Below are 23,501 nucleotides of genomic sequence, written 5' to 3'. Positions count from 1 at the left end.
TTTGAAAGCAGCTCCTTTTTAAAAAAAATTTATTCTATCTTTGGCTGCATTGGGCCTTTGTTGTTGCACACGGGTTTTCTCTAGTTGTGGCATGCGGGCTTCTCATTGTGGTGGCTTCTCTTGTTGTGGAGCACGGACTCTAGGCGCATGGGCTTCAGTTGTTGTAGCACGTGGGCTCAGTTATTTGTGGCGCACGGGCTCTAGAGCACAGGCTCAGTAGTTTTGGAGCACTGGCTTAGTTGCTCCATGGCATATGGGATCTTCCGGGACCAGGGCTCGAATGCGTGTCCCTTGGTGGTGCAGTGGTTAAGGATCCACCTGCCAATGCCCTGATTTTAGTCTTATCTCTCCTGATTTTAGTCTTATCTCTCCCAGCTTTTATTGTTTTCCACCCCCTCAAGCCTGCCTCATTTCCTAAATTACCTCCAACGTGCATTCAGATATTTCTACCACCTGAAATGCCTGGAAAACACACTCTTAACCTTAAGTACTCCTTTTGGCTCCCCCACTGTTGGAGGTCCCTGAGCAGAGGTAGCCACTCCCTCCCCTGTGGTCCTTACCGCTGGGAGCTGGAATTAGGTTTATTTACCAGAGTTTGTTTCCCAACTTGTGGCACGTGTGGTAGGTCCCCACGATGTATTTGCAGAATGAAATTCTGAGCAAGGGCACGTGGTCCACCTGGACTGGCGGGGGAAGGGAATGGGGAGGCAGAATTGACTGCCCTGTCGTATTCCTGCTACTCGGGTGAGAGGAGAGCCCCAATCCCACAGTGAGATGCTGAGGAGTAATAATGGTAAAGGGGGCTGATGTGGATGTCACCCCAGAGGTGTTCTTCCTGAGCTGATGTCATGGCATTGTATAGGTGTGCACCTGTCACCTTACCCCTTGGGACAGATTTGAGCTAATTCCTTTTATTTTCTAGATCGTCTGGTAGAGTCAACTTCCTTAAGAAAAGCCATAGAAACGGTGTATGCAGCATATTTGCCCAAAAACACACACCCGTTCCTGTACCTCAGGTAATGCAGCTCTGAACTCCTTACCCAAGACTCACAAGGAAGAGTAATTCTGTCCAGCGGTCCTCTTTGAAAGAGATGGACTTGCTAATTAGCCTGGTCAGAGTGAATCCCATACCCCACTGGCACAGGGTGTTCTTTCCCTTTTCACAGGTAAAGGGCACAGTTTTCCTTTATTCACTCCTGCAGAATCCCACTGAGAGGCTCCCTTGTGCCAGGCAGACAAAGGTGAATAAGGTCTTGCCCCTGCACCAGGAGGAACCTGCCCGAACCTGGCAGAGAAACCCTTCCTTCTCCAGGGTCTGTCCAGTGCCCTCTACTTACAGAGATCCACACTACAACACTCCATTATCAGAGCCAGCAGTGAATGGTGAATTTGGCCTGAGGCAATAAGTTGATAGCTGGCACAGCCTCTAAACTGACTTTTGTATTACATTTTAATGTTAGAAAGTTCTCTCACATATACTGTTTTGCTCTCCATGTAATACTGAGCACTAAATAGGGACAGGTTCATGGTTACAGAGGGGAGAACCAGTCCAGAGAAGTTAAGTGCCTTGGCCCTGGGTTATGTAATGAGAAATTCCACTAGTTCTGGAGAGGTGATAATAACAGCTGACGTATGATAAACATGCCATGTACATGCAAAGTGCTTTACACGGGTTTAATCCCCACCATGTGTTATGTCCAGTTCACAAGTGAGGAAACAGGCACAGAAAGATGCTGTAACTTACCCACAGCCACTCAGCTCTCAAGTAGCAGAGTCAGCATTTGAACCCAGGTCACTCAGACTTGACCTTGAAGTCTTAACCGCTGTGTCATTCGGCCTCAAGTCTTCCACCCACCACATACACCATGAGTGAACTGCCCGCCCCCATTCTTCACCATGTGAGGTAACTGTTCTCTTTTTTCCTGCCAGTTTAGAAATCAGCCCCCAGAATGTGGATGTCAACGTGCACCCAACGAAGCACGAAGTTCACTTCCTGCACGAGGACAGCATCCTGGAGCGGGTGCAGCAGCACATTGAGGGCAGGCTCCTGGGCTCCAACGCCTCCAGGACCTATTTCACCCAGGTGGGGGCGCTTCACCCAGCTCTTTCTCTGGTGCTTTTGCCACCTTAAATGTGCCCTGTCACACGAGAGCCCAGGTGTTTGACGGTTGCTTTAGTACTTTCCTTCAGCAGCATTTCCTTCTTTGAACCCAGCTGTGAAGGTTTTGTGGCGTTATTCCTGGGCCTGGAGTCAAGCCCTGAGTTCTTCTCTCTGCCTCCTTCTGACCTTAGACTGCCTTCCTAGGAAAATGAGCTGTCTGAAACAGAGTAGGGCGCCGCTCCGCTGCGTTCTCCGCTGGAGACATTCAGAGGAGGCTGATTCCGCATACCTAGGGCAGAGTGCAGGGGCCAGGCTCTGGAGAGGCAGGGGAAGGGCGGGGCCTCTCGTGTCAGACCTGGGTTACTGCCGTGTGACTAACCTTCCCTGGCCTCCATGTCCCCCTCAGTAAAGGTGGAAGTGGTCACCCCCACTTTCAAGGAAGTTTACAAGTGGTTGGTGAACAGCAGATGGAAAATGTCCAGCCGTTCATCTTATTACAATTATCCAGGTTCTAAGTGCTTTGATTATAAACTGCTCCCCCTCTCTGGGGCCTTAGTTTTCCCATCTGTAAAATAGTGGGTTGGTAATATGATCTCTAGTGTCCTGTCCCAGTTCTGAGATGACATCATGTCTGGGCAGTCCTGTACTGTATTCATAGTGAGGATGGGTTCTGATGGGTTCATCAGAAGCACAGCAGACACCAAAACTACAGAAATGGAAACATTTTCCCTGTTAAATTACACTGGGTCCTGCAAGCAGAGAGCGGGCTTCTGTGAGCCCTGCTTCTCAGAAAACTTTCAGAGTGACCAAGCAGATGAGTGCTTCCCATAAGAGTATTCACGGTTACCACCTGGAAAGAACCTAGGTGGGAGACCAGCAGTGAAATGAACGCACTTGGGGCAGCCCTGGGGCCCGCACGCCTAGAGGTTGCTGGAGCTGAGGGTGGGGTGTGTGTGAGCCGTTGGAACAGGAGCTGCACAGGGGGGGCTCCATAACTGGCAGGTGGTTTTCATCCGTTGTTGTTGCTCAGCACCCTTTACTGCTCCCTCCCCAAATATGTGCTGAGGCTCCCCCATGGGCAAGGTGCTGCTGGGTACGGTCTCCTCGAGTCCCCATCCCACGAGAGAGAAAAACAGAGACTTGGGAGGAGGGAGGAGGGGGCTCCTGTCCTGGGCTTGGGCCTCAGAGATGTGAAAGAAGGGATGTGGAGCCTGGGCCCCCAAGGCTGAGAAGGAATTAGGTGGGCAGAAGTGGACGAGGAGTGCACAGGGCATTTCTGGCCGAGGAAAGGATGAGGATAACAGGCCTCAGGGAGGGGTGGGGGGCGGTGCAAGAGAACAGGTGTTAAGGATCTGAATGCTCAGCGTGCTGAGTCAGTGTTCTCTATGCTGGCTGCCATTAGAATCACCTGGGAACCATTTAGATAATACCTGGGCCCTCCCCAAACCAATAAATCAATCTCAGGGGGTGGGGACTGGGCATCAGTAGTTTTTAAAAGCTTTGCTGGGTGCTGGCATGTGCAGCCGGGGTTAAGCAACGCGGAGTCTGCGTGTTGAAGGCCTACACTCACCGCAGAATTCAGGCCAGATCGAGAGGTTTTTATCAGCAAGTTAAGGAGTTTAGACCTTGACTTGATGGGAATTGACGGGATCTGGTTTGCATTTTATGAAGAGCTCTGTGGCTGTGGCCTGGAGAGTGGATGGAAATCCACAGCGACTTGGGACAAGTGGGGAGGGGGTCTGAGCAGAGGACGTGGCTCCGTTCACTAATAGTTAAAAATCTGGAATTGCCAGCACCTGGACATGGGTTGGCTGGCGGGGAGTTGGGGGAGAGACCCAGAGGAAGGGGTTCACCAGAGATCCAGGAGGAGTCTGTCGCTCCACTGGGAAAAGAACCTCTCAGTTTCCCTCTTTGTCTCATCTTGCATGAGGCAGATTCATTTAGTTAGATTACATTTTATTTCCCAAAAGAACTCTGCATGGTCCTGAACCAGTGTGTCTTTAGAAGGAAGGTGGGTTTCTGGATCAGAGGGCCTCCCTCTGTTGGTGCATTGCTCTGCGTGGAGGGCTCCAAACTCAGATTGTCCCTGCTCCTGTGGGGTCATCAGAACACCTTCTTGCCCTGCCAACAGCAGGTTGCCCTGGCTCCTGACCTTCTGGCTGTGGGTCACCTTCGTCCTGCTCCCCAACTTGTGCCTTGCACTCTACTCCAGGGGCCAGGAGAGCAAGAGCCCTGGTTTGCTGTGATGCCATTTGGTATGGAAATCGGGAACCCTGGCGGCTCTTGCAGTTTGTTCCGACTCTGTCATATTGGACAAGGTATTTCACTTTTCAGGACTTTAAAATTACTGAGTAGTTATGTTACTTTCTGCCTCCCGAAATCCACCTGTGGAAATTGCACAGGCAGATGAAGTAAGTGCATCGCAAGGCCTTTTTAAACTGTGCCAGGAGACTTTTTCCTTTTTGAGCAGAGTTGCTACTGTAACTTTTAATTATTATTTAACTCTTTATTACTGAGTCTTTCTAAACACACAGAAAAGCAGGTAATACAGCAAATCTCCATGTACCTATCACCCAGTTTCAACAAACCATCAACACCTGGCCATCTTGTTTTCTCTCTCCCTCTCCCACTTGAGGGTGGGGGATGGGGAGGAGTGTTTTTTAATTAATTCTTAATTTTTATTATTTATTTATTTATGTATTTGGCTGCGTTGGGTCTTAGTTGTGACACCCGGGATCTTCATTGCAGTACTCGGGCTTCTCTCTAGTTGTGGCATGTGGGTTTTCTCTCTCTAGTTGAAGTGCACGGGCTCAGTAGTTGTGGAGCGTGGGCTTAGTTGCCCATGGCATGTGGGATCTTAGTTCCCCGAGTGGGGATCAAACCCGAGTCCCCTGCATTGGAAGGCGGATTTTTTTTTACCACCGGACCACTGGGGAAGTCCCTGGGAAGGAGTATTTTAAAGCAGATTCCAGGCACTTATTTTTCCCCTAGTACTGTATTATGCATCTAAAAACATTTTTTTTCCTTATACAATCACAATGTCCTTTTACACCTAATATAATTAATAGTAATAATACCATTTCACATCCAGTCTGTGTTCAAATACCCTAATTGCTCAAAAAAAGATCTTTTTATAAAAGTAGCTTTGTTCCGGAATTCCCTGGCGCTTCAGTGGTTAGGACTCGGTGCTTTCACTGCCATGGGCCCAGGTTCAATCCCTGGTCACAGAACTAAGATCCTGCAAGCCATGTGGCATGGCCAAAAAAAAAAATAGCTTTGTTCAAATCTGTATCCAGTCAAGTTCCACTCATTATATTTGGTTATGTCTCTTTGAAACTAGAAAGATCACCCTACCTTTTTTGGTTATAGTTCTTATTAGCTTATTTTGAAGGTGTCCTGTAGAAAAATGCACATTTTGGGTTAGCCGATTGCTTCTTCTTAGTGTCCTTTAATTTGTTTCAATCCTCCATATTTCCTATAAACTGAAAATTAGATCTAGAGGTATGATTATATTCAGATTAAAAAAATGTTTGCAAGAATTTGTGATAGATGATGCCATGTACTTTTAAAAAAATATTTATTATGGCTGCATTGAGTCTTCGTTGCTGCACATGGGCTTTCTCTAGTTGCAGTGAGCGGGGGCTACTCTGTTGCAGGGCGCAGCCTTCTCATTGTGGTGGCTTCTCTTGTTGTGGAGCACGGCTTCTAGGTGCGCAGGCTCAGTAGTTGTGGCATGCAGGCTCAGTAGTTGTGGCACACAGGCTCAGTAGTTGTGGCATGTGGGCTCAGTTGTGGCTTGTGGGCTCTAGAGCACAGGCTCAGTAGTTGTGGTGCACGGGCTTAGTTGCTCCGTGGCATGTGGGATCTTCCCGGACTAGGGCTCGAACCTGTGTCCTCTGCATTGGCAGGCAGATTCTTAACCACTGCGCCACCAGGGAAGCCCCTGCCATGTACTTTCTATCGAATCCCAGCAGGAGGCGCGTGATGGCTTGTCCTATCATCCTGGGTTAGGATTTCTCAGCAGGCTTAGCTGGTGACAGCCTGATTCCTTCACCATGAAGTTCACTATTAGTGATTAGCTTAAAGGTTTCACCATTCATTGATGACCATTGCCTGCATCAGTTATTTCATTAGGATTGCAAGATTATGATTTTCTGATTTTATCATCTCTTCTTTATTAATAAGCTATAATTTTCTGTACAGAATAATTTTCATTCATTTGTTAGAGCTAACAGGTTATCCTGAAATACAGTTCATACCAGAAAGTAAGGATAAATGCTGAGTTCTATGCCTTTGATGATCAATTTGCAGGGAAATGGGTTGGTGTCCTAGCAATGTCCAGTAACATTTAATGACTTTTTTCTGTCTCTCCCTCTCTCCCTCCCTCTTTCGCTTCTCCATTTTTCTCTCTTTCTCTTTTAGTATTTTGTCATAGTTGTTAACAAGCATCATAATTCAATCAGTTGTAGTCAAATTATTCCATCTTTGGCCAGCAGAAGCCCCTTCAGGCTGGGGCTCTTGTCCTTTTGACCCAATTCCATGAGATTTTGATAGTTTCCTTGTGTCTGGTGAGACAGGATGTTTGTAGGCTCACTCTGTACTTTCCCAGCCCATGCCCTGGAATTGGCCACTTTTCCAAGGAACTCTGGTTTATTTTAGTGGGGAATGGCATTTAGACACTATAATCTGGGATTGGGGGACCTCATTGCTACTGGGTGGTCATTGCTTTCAGGCCTTTCCAGTGGACAGACCTAGGAAATATGTATATTTAAAAATAGTCAGTAGGAAGGTAGTTGCCAGAGCTAGAGGGGAGGGGAGAATGGGGAGTTACTGTTTAATGGGTAGAGAGTTTCCGTTTGGGAGGGTGGATGTTGGTGATGGTTGCATAACAGTGTGAATGTACTTAATGCCACAGGACTGTACACTTGAAAATGGTTAAATGATAAATTTTATGTTATGTATACTTTACCACAATAAAAAAAAATCTCTTATGGCAGCAAAAAAATAAAAAGTAGACAAAAATATGAGAGTTTTACACTAGTATTTTTATATCAAACCAGTTTTTATTTTATTTTTTAAGGGTTTTTTTTTGATAAATTTATTTTATTTATTTTATTTTTGACTGCATTGGGTCTTCATCACTGCGTGCGGGCTTTCTCTAGTTGCCGTGAGCAGGGGCTATTCTTTGTTGCGATGCGCAGGCTTCTCATTGCGGTGGCTTCTCTTGTGGAGCATGGGCTCTAGGCACGCGGACTTCAGTAGTTGTGGCACGTGGGCTCAATACTTGTGGCTAATGGGCTCTAGAGCACAGGCTCAGTAGTTGCAGTGCATGGGCTTAGTTGCTCCATTGCTTGTGGGATCTTCCCGGACCAGGACTCAAACCCGTGTCCCCTGCATTGGCAGGTGGATTCTTAACCACTCCGTCACCAGGAAAGCCCTCAAACCAGTTTTTAAATTATAAGGATTTAGCTGAATTTTATATTTGTGTATTTTTAATTTCATACTTCAAATTTTGGTCAGAATTGCTTCTATAATAATTCTGTAATGATATACCTGGTTCTAGCTTTTAGTCCATTTTGGGACCTGTGCTTCTGTCCTTCATACACTGACTCTTCCCACTGTCGTCTTTTTTGACACAGACTTTACTACCAGGTCTTACTGGCCCCTCTGGGGAAGTGGTTAAATCCACAACAGGTGTGACTCTCTCATCTACTGCTGGAAGTGGCGACAAGGTGTATGCCCACCAGATGGTCCGCACAGATTGCCGGGAACAGAAACTCGATGCCTTCGTGCAGCCTGTGAGCAAGGCCCTATCCAGTCAGCCCCAGGCTGTTGTCCTAGAGGACAGGACAGCTGCTTCTAGTAGCGGGGCCAGGCAGCAGGAAGAGGAAATGCTTGATAAGTGGCTGAGAAGAATCAGGGCTTGGAGGAGGATGCAGCAAAGAGGACTGCAGACTCGTCAGAGAAGAGAGGGCCCTCTTCCAGCCCTGAGAACCCCAGGTATGGCCTTGCGGGAAAGCACAGCTTGCCTCCTTCGTTATTATCATTATTATTTTAACTATTTTTAAAAATTTATTTTATTTATTTATTTTTGGCTGCATTGGGTCTTTGTTGCTGCGTGCAGGCTTTCTCTAGTTACTGTGAGCAGGGGCTACTCTTTGTTGCGGTGAGCGGGCTTCTTATTGCGGTGGCTTCTCTTGTTGTGGAGCACGGGCTCTAGGCATGCAGGCTTCAGTAGTTGTGGCATGTGGGCTCAGTAGTTGTGGCTCGCAGGCTCTAGAGCACAGGCTCAGTAGTTTAGGGGCACGGGCTTAGTTGCTCCGCGGCATGTGGGATCTTCCCAGACCAGGGCTCCAACCTGTGTGCCCTGTGTTGGCAGGTGGATTCTTAACCACTGCACCACCAGGGAAGTCCTCCTTCGTTCTTTAATGAAACTACCTTCTAACTTGGACTGTCACAAACCCCTTGCATCTTCTCTCCCTGATTCGCCCTCTCCCTCCAATGGGTTGGTGCTTTGGCCTGGTCTACTGTTGGCCTTTGACCATGGCTTTAGAGTCACCCATCACAGTGGCCTTTGAAATATCTTAAATGTCCGTGATTCCAAACATTATTTAAAAACACATCAGAAAAAAAAAATCAGAAGATCTATCCTTTAATTTTAGTATTGAATTTTGATAAAGCCTTGACAGCAGAGGTGGCTGGAAAGGGGGGCCTAAAATATCTGGAGGATTCTTCCATCCTACTGCAAGCTGCTTTCACTCCTTTCAGAAGAACAGTTTCTCAGTTCAAATTATGAAACTCCCTGAAGTGCATGAGCTAGTGGTGAACGAGAGCTAGAGAGAGGGGGCAGGAACAGCCGTACTAATGACTGTCAGTTAATTTTGAGCATCTTCAGTGTATACTCTGGGTGCTTCAAGGACATCTTACTGACATCTGTAAGGTGGATGTTCCTTATTCAGTGTTTGCGGGTACTGACCCTGGAGCTCAGGGTGAAGTCCTTTGCCTGAGGCCACACATCCCCCTGGTGTCTGACCACTGAAACCCTGGCTCTGATTGCCCAGTGGAACTTGGGTGAGTTTTTAAACTCTGGTTTGCTCACTTCCAAGTCAGTCTAGGGACATGGCTTCTAAGGATTTGTTTTTAGAGAATAATAAAGGATGCTAACGTTCACTGAGCATCCACTGTGTGCCAGATACTTAATATGCATTATCTCAGTTAATGCTCTTAACAGCCCTGCTGGGAAGTGTGACATTTCTGTTTATCACTTGGGGACTTAATGCTGCGAACCATTTACCACACAGCAGAGGAATCTTTCTGAACCAGGAACCAGGGTGTCTCACTCCTTGCTGAAAACCAGTGCTTCCCGCGGCACTTGGGGTGAAACCAGCCTGCCCGCCCCCAGCTCATCACTCTCCTCCCCTTCGTGGCGCTTTGGCCACGCTGCTCCAGTGCTGACCCGACCTCCTTGAGCTCTCACCCCTTTGCTCTTGCTGGTCCCTCGGTGCAGGAACTCTCTGGCTTCTTGTCACCCAGGTCTCAACTCGGATGTCGCCTCTTACCAGAGACCTTCTTTGTCCATTTAATCTAAAGTTCTCTTGCTTCCCCTTCATTCTGTTACCTTGTTTTATTTTCCTCACAGTATTTGTTGCTACTTAAAATTATCTTTCTTCGGTTGCTGTTTGACTCTCCCACTAGAAAGGTAGCATGGTGAGGGCGGGCACTTTGTCATGGCTGTGTGAGATTGGTACTATAACAGTGCCCGATGGACGGATGGATGGAGGGCTGAATGAATGAGATGTGATGAGGTCAAAGCACTTGATCGAGACCCTGCACGTCTCCGGGCTGAGCCAGACTCCAAAGCCCTGCTGCCTGCAGTGGCCACTAATAAGGCTTGAGGGGTGTCAGAGAAGCAGTATCTGGGAGGACATCCTGATCTGGCTGGCCGCCTCCAGCACAGGGAGCCCTCCCCAGATGTGGAGAGCCGGCACAGAGAAGCTGCTCCCTTCTCCAAAATGCAAGGAACAAAATTTGACTGAGTTTGAAGCAGTTTTTTAAGATAGTTATGAGCTGCCAGTTCCTCGTTTACTTTGCAGAAAAAGACATCGGGAAGGCTCTGATTTGGAAATGGTGGAGGATGCATCCCAAAAGGAAATGACAGCAGCTTGTACCCCCCGGAGAAGGATCATTAACCTTACCAGCATTCTGAGTCTCCAGGAAGAAATCAGTGAGCGGGGACATGAGAGTACGTAAGTGCTGAGGGCTGCCTGCGACTCCCAGGGCCAGAACTGCTAATGTGAAGGTTTGGGAAGTGCAGGAAGCGTTTGTGTTGGGACAGCCTCTGCAGTGTGCTGAACAAACCTCGCTTCCTTTAGTAACCCACAGCAGCAGCAGCTGAAAAATAATTTTCAACTGGGAGAGAAGGGAAAAAGTAGTCTCTGGTTTTAGTTAGAATTAATTGGTACTCTCGTTAAACCAGAGGAGTCAGAGTAAAGTGGTCATTTAAATAATCTTCAGTTTGATTTCTGTCTTAGCTAAAAGCAGCACGGCCTGCCCTGGGCGTGCTGTTGCTGAAAGTGCACAGGCTCTGGGGGGCCCTAGTTTGTATCTGGGTACTACTGCTTCTGTTGTGTGACCTTAGACTCATGACCTAACTTTTCTGTGACTCAGTTTTTCCTCATCTGTAAAATGAGATTAATTTCACTCTTGAAGATTATTGTGCTGGTTAGAGAGAAAATGTAAGTAAAACACTTGGTACAGAGTAAGGAGTCAATAGATATTTTTATATCCTAAAGATAAAGTGAAAAATCATTATCTTCCTCAGAAATAGCTTTCAGAACACCTGAGTATAAAACTCCATTTGAGTCCCCATTACTCCAAAACTAACTTTATGGTTTTAGTAATGGAAGGGGGCTCGTCACCTCCCAGGGATGAACTGACACAGGGACTGAGGTGTGTGATAGTGACTTGGCCCTAATAGCAGTCCTGACCCCACTTGATGAGTTACAGTCGTGCTCCAGGTGGAGCCATCATTGCTGGGCTCCACTGGGCGGCTCTGCACTTGAGTCTACACAGTTTAGCCCTGGCCTTGCCATTTTTCATCTACTACACATTTCTTTCTTTCTTTCTTCTTTTTTTTTTTTTGTGCAGTACACGGGCCTCTCACTGCTGTGGCCTCTCCCGGTACGGAGCACAGGCTCCGGACGCGCAGGCTCAGCGGGCATGGCTCACGGGCCCAGCCGCTCCGCGGCATGTGGGATCTTCCCGGACCGGGGCACGAACCTGTGTCCCCTGCATCGGCAGGCGGACTCTCAACCACTGCGCCACCAGGGAAGCCCTACTACACATTTCTTGATTAAACAAGTTAACATTTTATAGCAGTGTTGAAAGTTATCTTAAAATATGACAACCTGGACTTCTAAAAGAAATGAGTGAGGAATCCCCTGTCAGTCCAGTGGTTAGGACTCTGCGCTTTCACTGCTGAGGGCCCGGGTTTGATCCCTGGTCAGGGACCTGAGATCCCACAAGCTGTGTGGCATGGCCAAGGAGCAGTTTAGTGCCTTTCCCACTGACTGTTAGCCTCCTAAACAGCTGCTCTGACTCAGAGGCCCCTTACATCTTCTCTCTCAGTTACTGCTTGTTTGAATGAATGCAGGAAGGCCTCATTTTGCCTTTGCTTGCCCGTTCTTTCTTTTCTTCGCACTCTGGGCCTTTGTGTGTCTGCATGTGGGGAAAGGCATAGAGGGCCTGTTCCCTTGGAAGGCTATATGCTTCCTGTGACTAAGGCCTTGCAACTTGCAGATGGCGCTGCCAGTTGGCTTCTGATTTCTGTTTCCGTTAAGATTTGCTCCCATTGCTCTTTCCCTCTGTTATTGGCCTTCAAGCTGGGAGCTTTTAAAACCATTTTAAATAATTAAGAGGAGGTTGGGCCATGACTTGATTTATTTAGCAGCCTTCCTCACAGTTGCTTAATTGACAGACTCCCTCAGATTTGGAATTTACTGCGTTTTCTTTAAGGATTTGTATTCCTTATGCAAAGCAGGCTATTTAAAGTTACAATTTCAATAAATTTCTGAATAGTTGCAAACTGTTTTCAGTGCAGTACAAAGCTAACCTGCACCAGGTTTGGTCAGGTTTGGAGTTCATTGATGAAGTGCTGATGAATCTAAATGTTCTGAAATTGTATGTTCATGAGTGTTACCTCATTTAATTCTAGAATAGTCTTGTGAGGGAGGCAGAGCAGATGCTATTATCTCTGTTTTAAAGATAAGGAAATGGAATATGGAGAGGACAGATTAGTTGGAACATCCCTACAAGGCAAAACTGGCCTGGGTGCCTGCCCTGTGGAGGGTGGGTCGTTACTGGTGTGGCTTGCATCAGAGATGATAGCCCAGTATTTAGGTGCAAAACTAGATCAGCTGCTCTAGATCACATGTTGGGATGAGCACAGCATGTGATCCCTGATCCCTCAGACTTGAGGCTATTTTCAGACATGCAGGGTAGGCTCTACAGAGGGAGTCCCAGTCCTGGTGTGGGGAGTGGGGTGAGCACTTTGGAGCCAGGAGGACTCTGCTGAAGCCCCTGCCAGCTACACCATTCCGTAGCCACTCAGAAGTCTGTTCACCTTTGTGGGGCCTTTCCCTGCTCTGTGAAATGGTGTTCCTGCTACAGCCCTTACCGGGCTGTTGTGGTGAACACCTGAGACGCCATGTGCAAAGGTGGGGGTGGGGTGCCGCTGCCTCGGGCCCTGCTCACTGCATCTGTTGATGCGGCCCCAGGCAGGGGTGCTGCTTGTCTCTGAGTTGAATGCCTATGGGGATTTCTCTGAAGCTCAGATCTGGGGAGGCAGGCCAGAGCCTGGCTGTGCCCCCACAGAGCTGTGACCCTGGCCCAGGAAGGAAGTAAGATGCTTTCCATTAACGATGTTCTTAGTTGCACTTATTTGTGTGATTATTTCATCGCAGTACGCGGCAGAGTGCCTGGCTTGGGGACTCAGGAGATCTTTGCTGAAGGAGGGATTGGGAGGAGCTGCCTCAGAGGGGAAGCTCTGGAACCTATTTTTGAGGGACGTCAGAGTTGAATGCTCTATCAGACAACTCTGGAGTCTTTGGATTTACCCAGTCCTCCTGGGTACACTTTTGAGCAACCAACGAGGTTAATTTCTGGCCCGGTATCCCGTCACGTGTTCCGTGGAATTAGGCTTATCCTGGATTAATAATGACTAAGTTACTTATTGCCAGTCACATAATTTTGATCTGTTAAGGAGGATGAGGAATGTCATAAGTTATTTGCTATCGCTTGAATCTGAAAATGTGCTTAGCATGTCATCCACAACTTTATTTTCTTGATGTTTGGTGAACAGTCCTGGGTTTACAGTGTACACACTCTTCTATGGTTTGTCACCATGTAACAGCTTCTTTTGGTTCAAGAAGTCAGTTTAGGGGGCTTCCCTGGTGGCACATTGGTTCAGAATCCGCCTGCCAATTCAGGGGACACAGGTTTGAGCCCTGGTCCAGGAAGATCCCACATGCCGTGGAACAACTAAGCCCGTGCGCCACAACTACTGAGCGCGTGCTCTAGAGCCCGTGTGCCGCAACTACTGAAGCCCCCGTGCCACAACTACTGAAGCCCGCACGCCTAGAGCCTGTGCTCTGCAACAAGAGAAGCCACCGCGATGAGAAGCCCACGCACTACAACGAAGAGTAGCCCCCACTCACCGCAACTAGAGAAAGCCCATGTGCAGCAACGAAGACCCAACGCAGCCAAAAATAAATGATAATTAATAAAAATATTTAAAAAATCTTAAATCGCCCCCTCCCAGAAGTCAGTTCAGCAGATATTGCACCTCGCTGAGCCCTGAGGCAGAAAATGCATTGAATGCACTCAAACCCCTGTCTTAAAGGAGTCTATGCTGTTGGGGGGCGGGTGTTTGGTAAATCGTCCGCTGTGACATGAGGTAGAATGAGGGACGTTCTGGAACAGAGACAGAGGCCGTGTCACCAGAGTGACAGGGTGACATCTGCCTGGAAGGGCTGCTTGATCAGCTCAGGCAGCAGCCAGAGGCCCTGGCGCCCGGGGGCTGCCAGGAAGCAAGTTCCACATGTGGCCCTTAGGAACCAGAGGACAGCTCACCCTTCCTTCAGGTGGCTTTACTTGCTTCTCAGAGAACGTGCTGAGACCCTAGGCTGCTGTTGTGAACTCGGATGTGTGGTTTGGCTTTGAAGCACAGAGCATTTGGTCCTATTTTGCTGCTGGCAGAATGGCAGGGAAACGCCCACAGACCTCCAGTGCTGTGGGCGTAACTAGGAGAGGAATAAAGCACAGGTTCTAGAGGTCCTGATAGGAGGCCGGAATGGGTGCAAACAGCCTCATGGAGCCCAGGGAGGAGAAGCCCTGCCTGTCCTCCTTGTCGACCTCCTGCCTGGCTTGAGCCCCCTGCAGGGAGCCAACGCCCCCCTCGCGGCCCCCTGCCCAGGCTGGGCCTTTGGTGGCCTGTGGATGTGTCAGAGCATTGATGAAAAATCTGTATGGAAAAATCTCTGACCCTTTTTTAGTAAATTACACTGCTTCTCTTTCCTCCAGTGCCTCATTATTCAGGATTATTTGATGTTCTCCAGCTTTTAAAATAATCATTTTCCACCTACGCAGAATATCCTGTAGAGACATTGAGTTTCCAGTGGGAACAGAGGGGAACACTTATTCTAAAAATGAGGAAAATAAGCCTCTTTCTGCAGGGGGAGCAGAGTGTTGCAGAACTTATGTAACAATGTGAGAACTCATGTGTGGTGTCCAAGCTTAAAAAAAAAGTACAGTAAAAATGTGATGTACAGGCTTATGGCTGTCCCCAGACCCTTGCCCTGCTGTCTCCACCCCCTCTCCCCTGTCCCCCTTTGTGGTGGTATGTTTACTTCTTCCATTAAATATATATATATGTACACATACACACACACACTCAGATAAATTAGTAGATGCAAAATCATGCTTATGAAACATAAGTAGGATCTACAGGAGAAAACAAATGAATGCTAACTTGAACAGCTCGTTGCCATCACCTGTGCAGCCCTGTGTGCTCTTTCCCTGTCCAGCCCCTTCCCTCCTCCCTTAGGGTAACTGTGACCCTACATTTTGTGATTATTATTTCCTTTCTTTTATTATAGTTTTACCACCCATATTTGTAGCCCTACAAAATTTATTGTTGTACAAATTTTAAACTTTGTATAAAGGGAATTATATTGTTTTTCTGCAGTGTATATAAGTATACACATATTCCTAAAATTCATCCATCTTGCTACGTTCTGGTTTACTTTTTCTGCTTGTAATAGATTCCACTTCCTGACTTTGCCACATGTTTAGTCATTCATTCTGCTATGGAAGGACGTGGAGCACTCCAAGGGTGTCACCCCTGCCTCTCAGCCCCCAGCCCCTTTCCTGGACCTGAGCAGATCAGGAGCTTGGCACACTGGCCGGGAAGCTCTGTGCAGAGTAGACACACACTTAGAGTTACTGCTGGCTTGTAAAGTGACAGCTTGTTTTCCAAACGGGTCGCTAAGTGTGTGGTCCCACCAGCAGTGTGGAGAGTTGCTTTGCTCCACTGTTTCTCTGGTGTTTGATATTGTCAGACTTTTTACCAGTTTGGTGTTAGTGAAAAGGTGTCTAATGGTGGTTTTCATTCGTGTTTCCCTGATCACTGATAAAGCTGAGTAGGTGTATTTCCTCTTAAGTGCCTGTTCTAGTTTTCTGTTCATGTTTCTGTTGGGTGCTTGGTCTTTTCTAACTGATTTTAGAAGTTCTTTATATGTTTATTCTAGACAGTAATCAGTTACGTGAAAATATCTTCCCTCAGTTTGGGGCTCTCGTGGTATTTTTTTTATGAATGCTCCCCCCCATATTTATTTTTTAAATTTTTTAATATTATTTTTTAACATTTTATTTTATATTGGAGTATAGTTGATTAACAATGTTATGTTAGTTTCAGGTGTACAGCAAAGTGATTCAGTTATATATATCTATCTAAAGAATAGATGTATTTATCTAGTCTTTTCCAAAATTTTTTCCCATTTAGGTTATTACAGAGTATTCAGCAGAGTTCCCTGTGCTATACAGTAGGTCCTTATTAGTTATTTATTTTAAATATAGCACTGTGGGCATGTCAATCCCAAACTCCCAGTCTATCCCTCCCTGCCAAGTTTGTTTTCTAAGCCTGTGAGTCTGTTTCTATTTTGTAAATAAGTTCATTTGTATCATTTTTTTTTTAGATTCTGTATATAAGTGATATGATATTTGTCTTTCTCTAGCTGCAAATGGCATTATTTCATTCTTTATAATGGCTGAGTAATATTCCGCTGTATGTATGTGCCACATCTTCTTTATGCATTCATCTCTCAATGGACGTTTAGGTTGCTTGCATGTTTTGACTATTGTGAATAGTGATGCTATAAACATTGGGATGCACGTATCCTTTTAAACTATGTTTTTTTCCAGATATATGCCCAGGAGTGGGATTGCTAGATCATATGGTAGCTCTGTTTTTGGTTTTCTCTGTGCAGAGTAGACACACACTTAGAGTTACTGCTGGCTTGTAAAGTGACAGCTTGTTTTCCAAACGGGTCGCTAAGTGTGTGGTCCCACCAGCAGTGTGGAGAGTTGCTTTGCTCCACTGTTTCTCTGGTGTTTGATATTGTCAGACTTTTTACCAGTTTGGTGTTAGTGAAAAGGTGTCTAATGGTGGTTTTCATTCGTGTTTCCCTGATCACTGATAAAGCTGAGTAGGTGTATTTCCTCTTAAGTGCCTGTTCTAGTTTTCTGTTCATGTTTCTGTTGGGTGCTTGGTCTTTTCTAACTGATTTTAGAAGTTCTTTATATGTTTATTCTAGACAGTAATCAGTTACGTGAAAATATCTTCCCTCAGTTTGGGGCTCTCGTGGTATTTTTTTTATGAATGCTCCCCCCCATATTTATTTTTTAAATTTTTTAATATTATTTTTTAACATTTTATTTTATATTGGAGTATAGTTGATTAACAATGTTATGTTAGTTTCAGGTGTACAGCAAAGTGATTCAGTTATATATATCTATCTAAAGAATAGATGTATTTATCTAGTCTTTTCCAAAATTTTTTCCCATTTAGGTTATTACAGAGTATTCAGCAGAGTTCCCTGTGCTATACAGTAGGTCCTTATTAGTTATTTATTTTAAATATAGCACTGTGGGCATGTCAATCCCAAACTCCCAGTCTATCCCTCCCTGCCAAGTTTGTTTTCTAAGCCTGTGAGTCTGTTTCTATTTTGTAAATAAGTTCATTTGTATCATTTTTTTTTTAGATTCTGTATATAAGTGATATGATATTTGTCTTTCTCTAACTTCCTTCACTTAGTATGATAATCTCTAGTTGCATCCATGTTGCTGCAAATGGCATTATTTCATTCTTTATAATGGCTGAGTAATATTCCGCTGTATGTATGTGCCACATCTTCTTTATGCATTCATCTCTCAATGGACGTTTAGGTTGCTTGCATGTTTTGACTATTGTGAATAGTGATGCTATAAACATTGGGATGCACGTATCCTTTTAAACTATGTTTTTTTCCAGATATATGCCCAGGAGTGGGATTGCTAGATCATATGGTAGCTCTGTTTTTGGTTTCTTAACGAATCTCCATACTGTTCTCCATAGTGGCTGTATCAATTTACATTCCCACCAGCAGTCTAGGAGGGTTCCTTTTTCTCCACACCCTCTCCAGCATTTGGTATTTGTAGACTTTTTTTTTTTTTTTTATTTGTAGACTTTTTGATGATGGCTATTCTGACTGGTGTGAGGTGATATCTCATTGTAGTTTTGATTTGCATTTCTTTAATAATTAGTGATGTTGAGCATCTTTTCATGTGTCTGTTGCCCATCTGTATGTCTTCTTTGAAGAAATGTCTGTTTCGGTCTTCTGCCCATTTTTTGATTGGGTTGTTTGGGTCTTTTTTGATATTGAGCTGCATGAGCTGTTTGTAAATTTTGGAGATTAATCCCTTGTCAGTCGCATTGTTTGCAGATATTTTCTCCCATTCTGTGGGTTGTTTTCTCGTTTTGTTTATAGTTTTCTTTGCTCTGCAAAAGCCTTTGAGTTTAATTAGGTCCCACTTGTTTATTTTTGTTTTTATTTCCATTATTCTAGAAGATGTATCAAAAAAGATATTGCTGTGATTTATGTCAGAGTGTTCTGCCTGTGTTTTCCTTTAAGAGTTTTATAGTATCCGGTCTTACTCAAAATGGGTTAAAGACCTAAATATATGTCTTCTTTGGCGAAATGTCTATTTAGGTTTTCTGCCCCTTTTTTTTTTTCGGTACGCAGGCCTCTCACTGTTGTGGCCTCTCCCGTTGCGGAGCACAGGCTCTGGACGCGCAGGCTCAGCGGCCATGGCTCATGGGCCCAGCCGCTCTGCGGCATGTGGGATCCTCCCGGACTGGGGCAGGAACCTGTGTCCCCTGCATCGGCAGGCGGACTCTCAACCACTGCGCCACCAGGGAAGCCCTTCTGCCCATTTTTTGATTGGGTTGTTTAGTTTTTTTGTTATTGAACTGTATGAGCTGTTTGTATATTTTGGATACTAGGCCTATTGGTTGCATTGTTTGCAAATATTTTCTCCCTGTTTGTCGCTTACCTTTCTTCTGTTTATGGTTTCCTTTGCTGTGCAAAAACTTCTAAGTTTGATTAGGTCCCATTTGTTTATTTTTGTTTTTATCTCTATTGCCTTGGGACACTGACCTAAGAAAACGTTGGTACAATTTATGTCAGAGTGTTTTGCCTTTGAGCTCTTCTAGGAGTTTTATGGTGTCATGTCTTAATGTTTAAGCCTTTAAGTCATTTTGAGTTTATTTTTGTGTATGGTGAGAGGGAGTGTTCTAACTTCATTGATTTACATGCAGCTGTCCAGTTTTCCCAGCACCACTTGCTGAAGAGACTGTCTTTTCCCCATAGTATATGCTTGCTTTTTTTGTCAAAGATGAATTGGCCATAGGTGTATGGGTTTATTTCTGGGCTCTTTTCTGATCCATTGATCCATATGTCTGTTTTTGTCCCAATACCACGCTGTTTTTTTTTGTTGCTGTTGTTCTGTGTTTATTTATTTATTTATTTGGCTGCACTGGGTGTTTGTTGCAGCATGTGGGATCTTTAGTTGTGGCATGTGGGCTCTTGGTTGCGGCATGCAGTATCTAATTCCCTGACCAGGGATCGAACCTGGGCCCCCTGCATTGGAAGTGCAGAGTCTTAACCACTGGACCACCAGGGAAGTCCCATACCATGCTCTTTTGATTACTGTCACTTTGTAGTATGTCTGAAGTCTGGGAGGGTATGGCTCCTGCTTTGTTCTTTTTCTTCAGGATTGCTTTGGCAACTCTGGGTCTTTTATGGTTCCATATGAATTTTATGATTATTTTTTTAGTTCTGTGAAAAATATCATGGGTAATTTGATAGGGATTGCATTAAATCTGTAGATTGTTGTGGGAAGTATGGCTATTTTAACAGTATTAATTCTTCCAATCCAAGAGCATGGGATATGTTTCCACTTCTTTGAATCTTCAGTTTCTTTTATTAATGTTTTATAGTTCTCAGTGTATAGGTTTTTCACCTCCTTGGTCAGGTTTATTCCTAAATATTTTATTTTGGGGGGTGCGATTTTGAAAGGTATTGTTTTTTTACATTCTCTTTCTGATATTTCATTGTTAGTGTAAAGAAATGCAACCAATTTCTGTGTGTTAATCTTGTATCCTGCTACCTTATTGAATTCATTTATCAGTTTTAGTAGTTTTTGTGTGGAGTCTTTAGGGTTTTCTGTATATAGAATCATGTTATCTGCATATAATGACAATTTTACCTCTTCCCTTCCAATTTGGATACCTTTTATTTCTTTTTCTTATCTGATTGCAGTGACTAGGTCTTGCAATAGTATGTTGAATAGAAGAGGCGAGAGTGGGCATCCTTGTCTTTTTCCAGATTTTAGTGGGAAGGCTTTCAGCTTTTCACTGTTTTTAGTATTATATGGGCTATGGATTTGTCATAAATAGCTTTTATTATGTTGAGATATGTTTCCTCTATGCCCACTTTTGTAAGAGTTTTTTTTATCATGAATGGATGTAGAATTTTGTCAAATGCTTTCTTTGCATCTATTGAGATGATCATGTGGTTTTTGTCTTTTCTTTTGTTTCTGTGGTGTATCACGTTGATTGATTTGCAAATGTTGAACCATTCTTGTGAACTTGGGATGAATCCCACTTGACTGGTGTATGATCTTTTTTATGTGTTGTTGGATTTGGTTTGCTAATATTTTTTTGAGAACTTTTACATCTATATTCATCAAAGATATTGGCCTCTAATTTTCTTTTTTGGTGGTGTCTTTGGTTTTAGTGTCATGGGTGATGGTGGCTTCATAGAATGTCTTTGGGAGTGTTCTTATCAATGTTTTGGAAGAGTTTGAGAAGGATCAGTATAAGTTCTTCTTTGTAGGTTTGGTAGAATTTGCCTGTGAAGCCATCTGGTCGTGGACTTTCATTAGTAGTGATTGGTCTGTTCAAATTATCTGTTTCTTCTTGATTCAGTTTTGGTGGGCTGTATGTTTCTAGAAACTTGTCTATTTCTTCTAGGTTGTTGTATTTGTTGGCATGTTCATAGTATTCCCTTATGGTTTTTTGTACTTCTCTGGTGTTGGTTGTTAGGTTTCCTTTTTCATTTCTTATCTTGTTTATTTGGGTTCTCTCTCTTTTCTTCTTGGTGAGCCTGGCCAGAGGTTTGTCGATATTGTTTAACCTTTTAAAGAACCAGCTCTTGGTTTATTGATTTTTTTCTATTTTTTTTAATCTCTATTTTATTTATTTCCTCTCTGATCTTGAGTATTTCTTTCCTTCTGCTGACTAGGTTTTGTTCTTCTTTTTCTAATTCTTTTAAGTGGTATATTATGTTGTTTGAGATTTTTCTTGTTTTTTGAGGAAGGTCTATATGGCTGTGAACTTCACTCTAAGAAAGGGTTTTGCTGCATCCCATAGATTTTGTATGGTTGTATTTTTATTGTCATTCATATCAAGGTATTTTTAAATTTTCTTGGATTTCATTATTGACCTGCTGGGTTTTTTTAGTAGCATGTTGTTTAGTCTCCATGTAATTGTTTTTTTTTTCTTTCACTGTTGTGGCCTCTCCCGTTGTGGAGCACAGTCTCCAGACGCACAGCCTCAGTGGCCATGGCTCACAGGCCTAGCTGCTCCACGGCATGTGGGATCTTCCCGGACCGGGGCACGAACCCGTGTCCCCTGCATCAGCAGCGAACTCTCAACCACTGTGCCACCAGGGAAGCCCTACATGTAATCGTTTTTTCCATATTTCTGTGGTTGATTTCTAGTTTCATGCTGTTGTGGTCAGAAAAGATGCTTGAGACAATTTCTATATCCTTAAATTTGTTAAGGCTTGTTTTGTGCCCTAGTATGTGGTCAATCCTAGAGAATGTTCCATATGCACTTGGAAAGAATTTCTTTTTTTTTTGGATGTAATGTCCTGAAAATATCAATTAAGTCTAATTAACTGTTCTATTGTATTATTTAGGATCTCTGTTGCCTCACTGATTTTCTGTCCAGAATATCTGTCCATTGATGTGAGTGGGACGTTAAAGTTTCCTACTGTTATTGTATTTTTGTCAATTTCTCCCTTTGTGTCTTTTAGTATTTGTCTTATGTATTTGGGTGCTCCTGTATTAGTTGCATATATGTTGACCTGTATTAGGTGCATATATGAATGTAATAATCCTCTTCTTGTATTAATTCTTTTATTATTACATAGTGTCCTTAGATCTTTCTTCGTGGCTTTTGTTTTAAAGTCTATCTTGTCTGATACGAATATTACAACCCCTGCTTTCTTTTCATTTCAGTTTGCATGAAATACCTATTTCCATCTCCTCACTTTCAATCTATGTGTGTCCTTTCCTCTAAAGTGGGTCTTTTGTAGGCAGCATATTATAGGCTCTTGCTTTTTTATCCAATCTCCCACTCTGTCTTTTGATTGGAGTGTTTAGTCCATTGACATTTAAGGTAATTATTGATAGATATGTATTTATTGCCATTTTAAACTTTGTTTTCCCTTTGATTTTATATTTCTTCTTTGTCCCTTTTTTGTTTTTCCTTTTGTGGTTTGATGATTTTCTTTTGTATTATGCTTATGTTCTCTTCTTTTTGGTTTTTGTGAATCTATTGTATGTTTTTGATTTGTGGTTACCATTTTTCAAGTATATTAACCCCTTCCTATATCTACATGTCTTAGACTGGTAGTCATTTAGGCTCAAACATATTCTAGGGAATGAAAAAAAAATCTACATTTTCTTACTTTTCTCCTCCACATTTTATGATTTTGATCTCCTTATTTACATCTTCATGTTCATCCTTTTGCTGTTTCATTGTGGTTATTATTAGTTTCACAGAATTTTTTTTTAATCTGTGTACTGGCTTATTTAGGTGATTTGCTTTCTGATTGTGATTTTCTCTTTCCTATGGATTCTTTTCTATTTAGAGAAAACCTTGCAATATTTCCTTTAGGATAGGTTTAGTATTGCTGTATTCTTTTAGTTTTTGCTTGTCTGAGAAATTCTTTATCCCTCCTTCTATTCTAAATGATAATCTTGCTGGGTAGAGTATCCTAGGTTGCAGATGTTTCCCTTTTAGGACTTTGGATGTATCTTTCTACTCCCTTCTGTCCTGCAGTGTTTCTGTAGAGAAATCAGCTGATAGCCTTATGGGGGTTCCCTTGCCTCCTTTGTTTTTCTCTTGCTGCCTTTAGAATCCTCTCTTTAACTTTTGCCATTTTTATTATAATATGTCTTGGTTGGGATCATCTGTGCTTCCTGTACCTGGATATCTGTTTCCTTCTTTAGGTTTGGGAAGTTTTCAGCCGTAATTTCTTCAAATACATTTTTGATCCCCTTTTCTCTTTCTTCCCCTTCTGGACTCCTTATTATGCATACATTGGCACAATTTATATTATCCCATAGGTCTCTTATGTTGCTTTCTTTTTTTTTTTTTTTTCATTTGGCTTTCTGTCTGCTGTTCTGATTGGGTCATTTCCATTATTCTATCTTCCTGGTTACTTATTCATTCTTCTGCATTATTTATTCTTCTATTCATTGTCTTTGGTTCAGTTTTCATCTCAGCAAATGAGTTTTCTAACTTTTCTTGGTCCCTCTTTATAGCTTCTAGTTCCTTTTTACAGTACTCTGCATTTCTGTCAATAGCCTTTCTAAATTCCTTCAGTATTTTCATTATCTCCTTTTTGAACTCAGTGTCTATTAGACTGAAGAGGTCTGTTTCATTGTTTGTTATTTCAGGGGAATTCTCTTGGTCTTTTAATTGGGAGTGGTTCCTCTGCTTCTTCATTTTACT

The 23,501-nt window shown here is 43.8% G+C and overlaps 1 protein-coding gene and 1 non-coding gene across 2 annotated transcripts in view; one reads left to right on the top strand and one right to left on the bottom strand.

The window, feature by feature from the left end:
- MLH1 (mutL homolog 1) overlaps positions 1-23,501 on the top strand; it is a 53,233-nt gene that overhangs the window by 16,949 nt on the left and 12,783 nt on the right. The window contains 5 exon segments of the mRNA XM_024756122.1: positions 923-1,016; positions 1,930-2,083; positions 7,741-7,999; positions 8,002-8,101; positions 10,195-10,343. Coding sequence (XP_024611890.1) covers positions 923-1,016; positions 1,930-2,083; positions 7,741-7,999; positions 8,002-8,101; positions 10,195-10,343 — 756 coding nt within the window.
- On the bottom strand, positions 19,306-19,378 carry TRNAG-UCC (transfer RNA glycine (anticodon UCC)). Its single transcript has one exon. It is a non-coding gene; the product is annotated as a tRNA-Gly (tRNA).

Source organism: Neophocaena asiaeorientalis, unplaced genomic scaffold (assembly GCF_003031525.2).
Source record: "Neophocaena asiaeorientalis asiaeorientalis breed wild unplaced genomic scaffold, Neophocaena_asiaeorientalis_V1.1 scaffold265, whole genome shotgun sequence".
In the NCBI taxonomy this organism is placed as follows: domain Eukaryota; kingdom Metazoa; phylum Chordata; class Mammalia; order Artiodactyla; family Phocoenidae; genus Neophocaena; species Neophocaena asiaeorientalis.
This window is presented reverse-complemented; position numbering and strand designations above follow the sequence as displayed.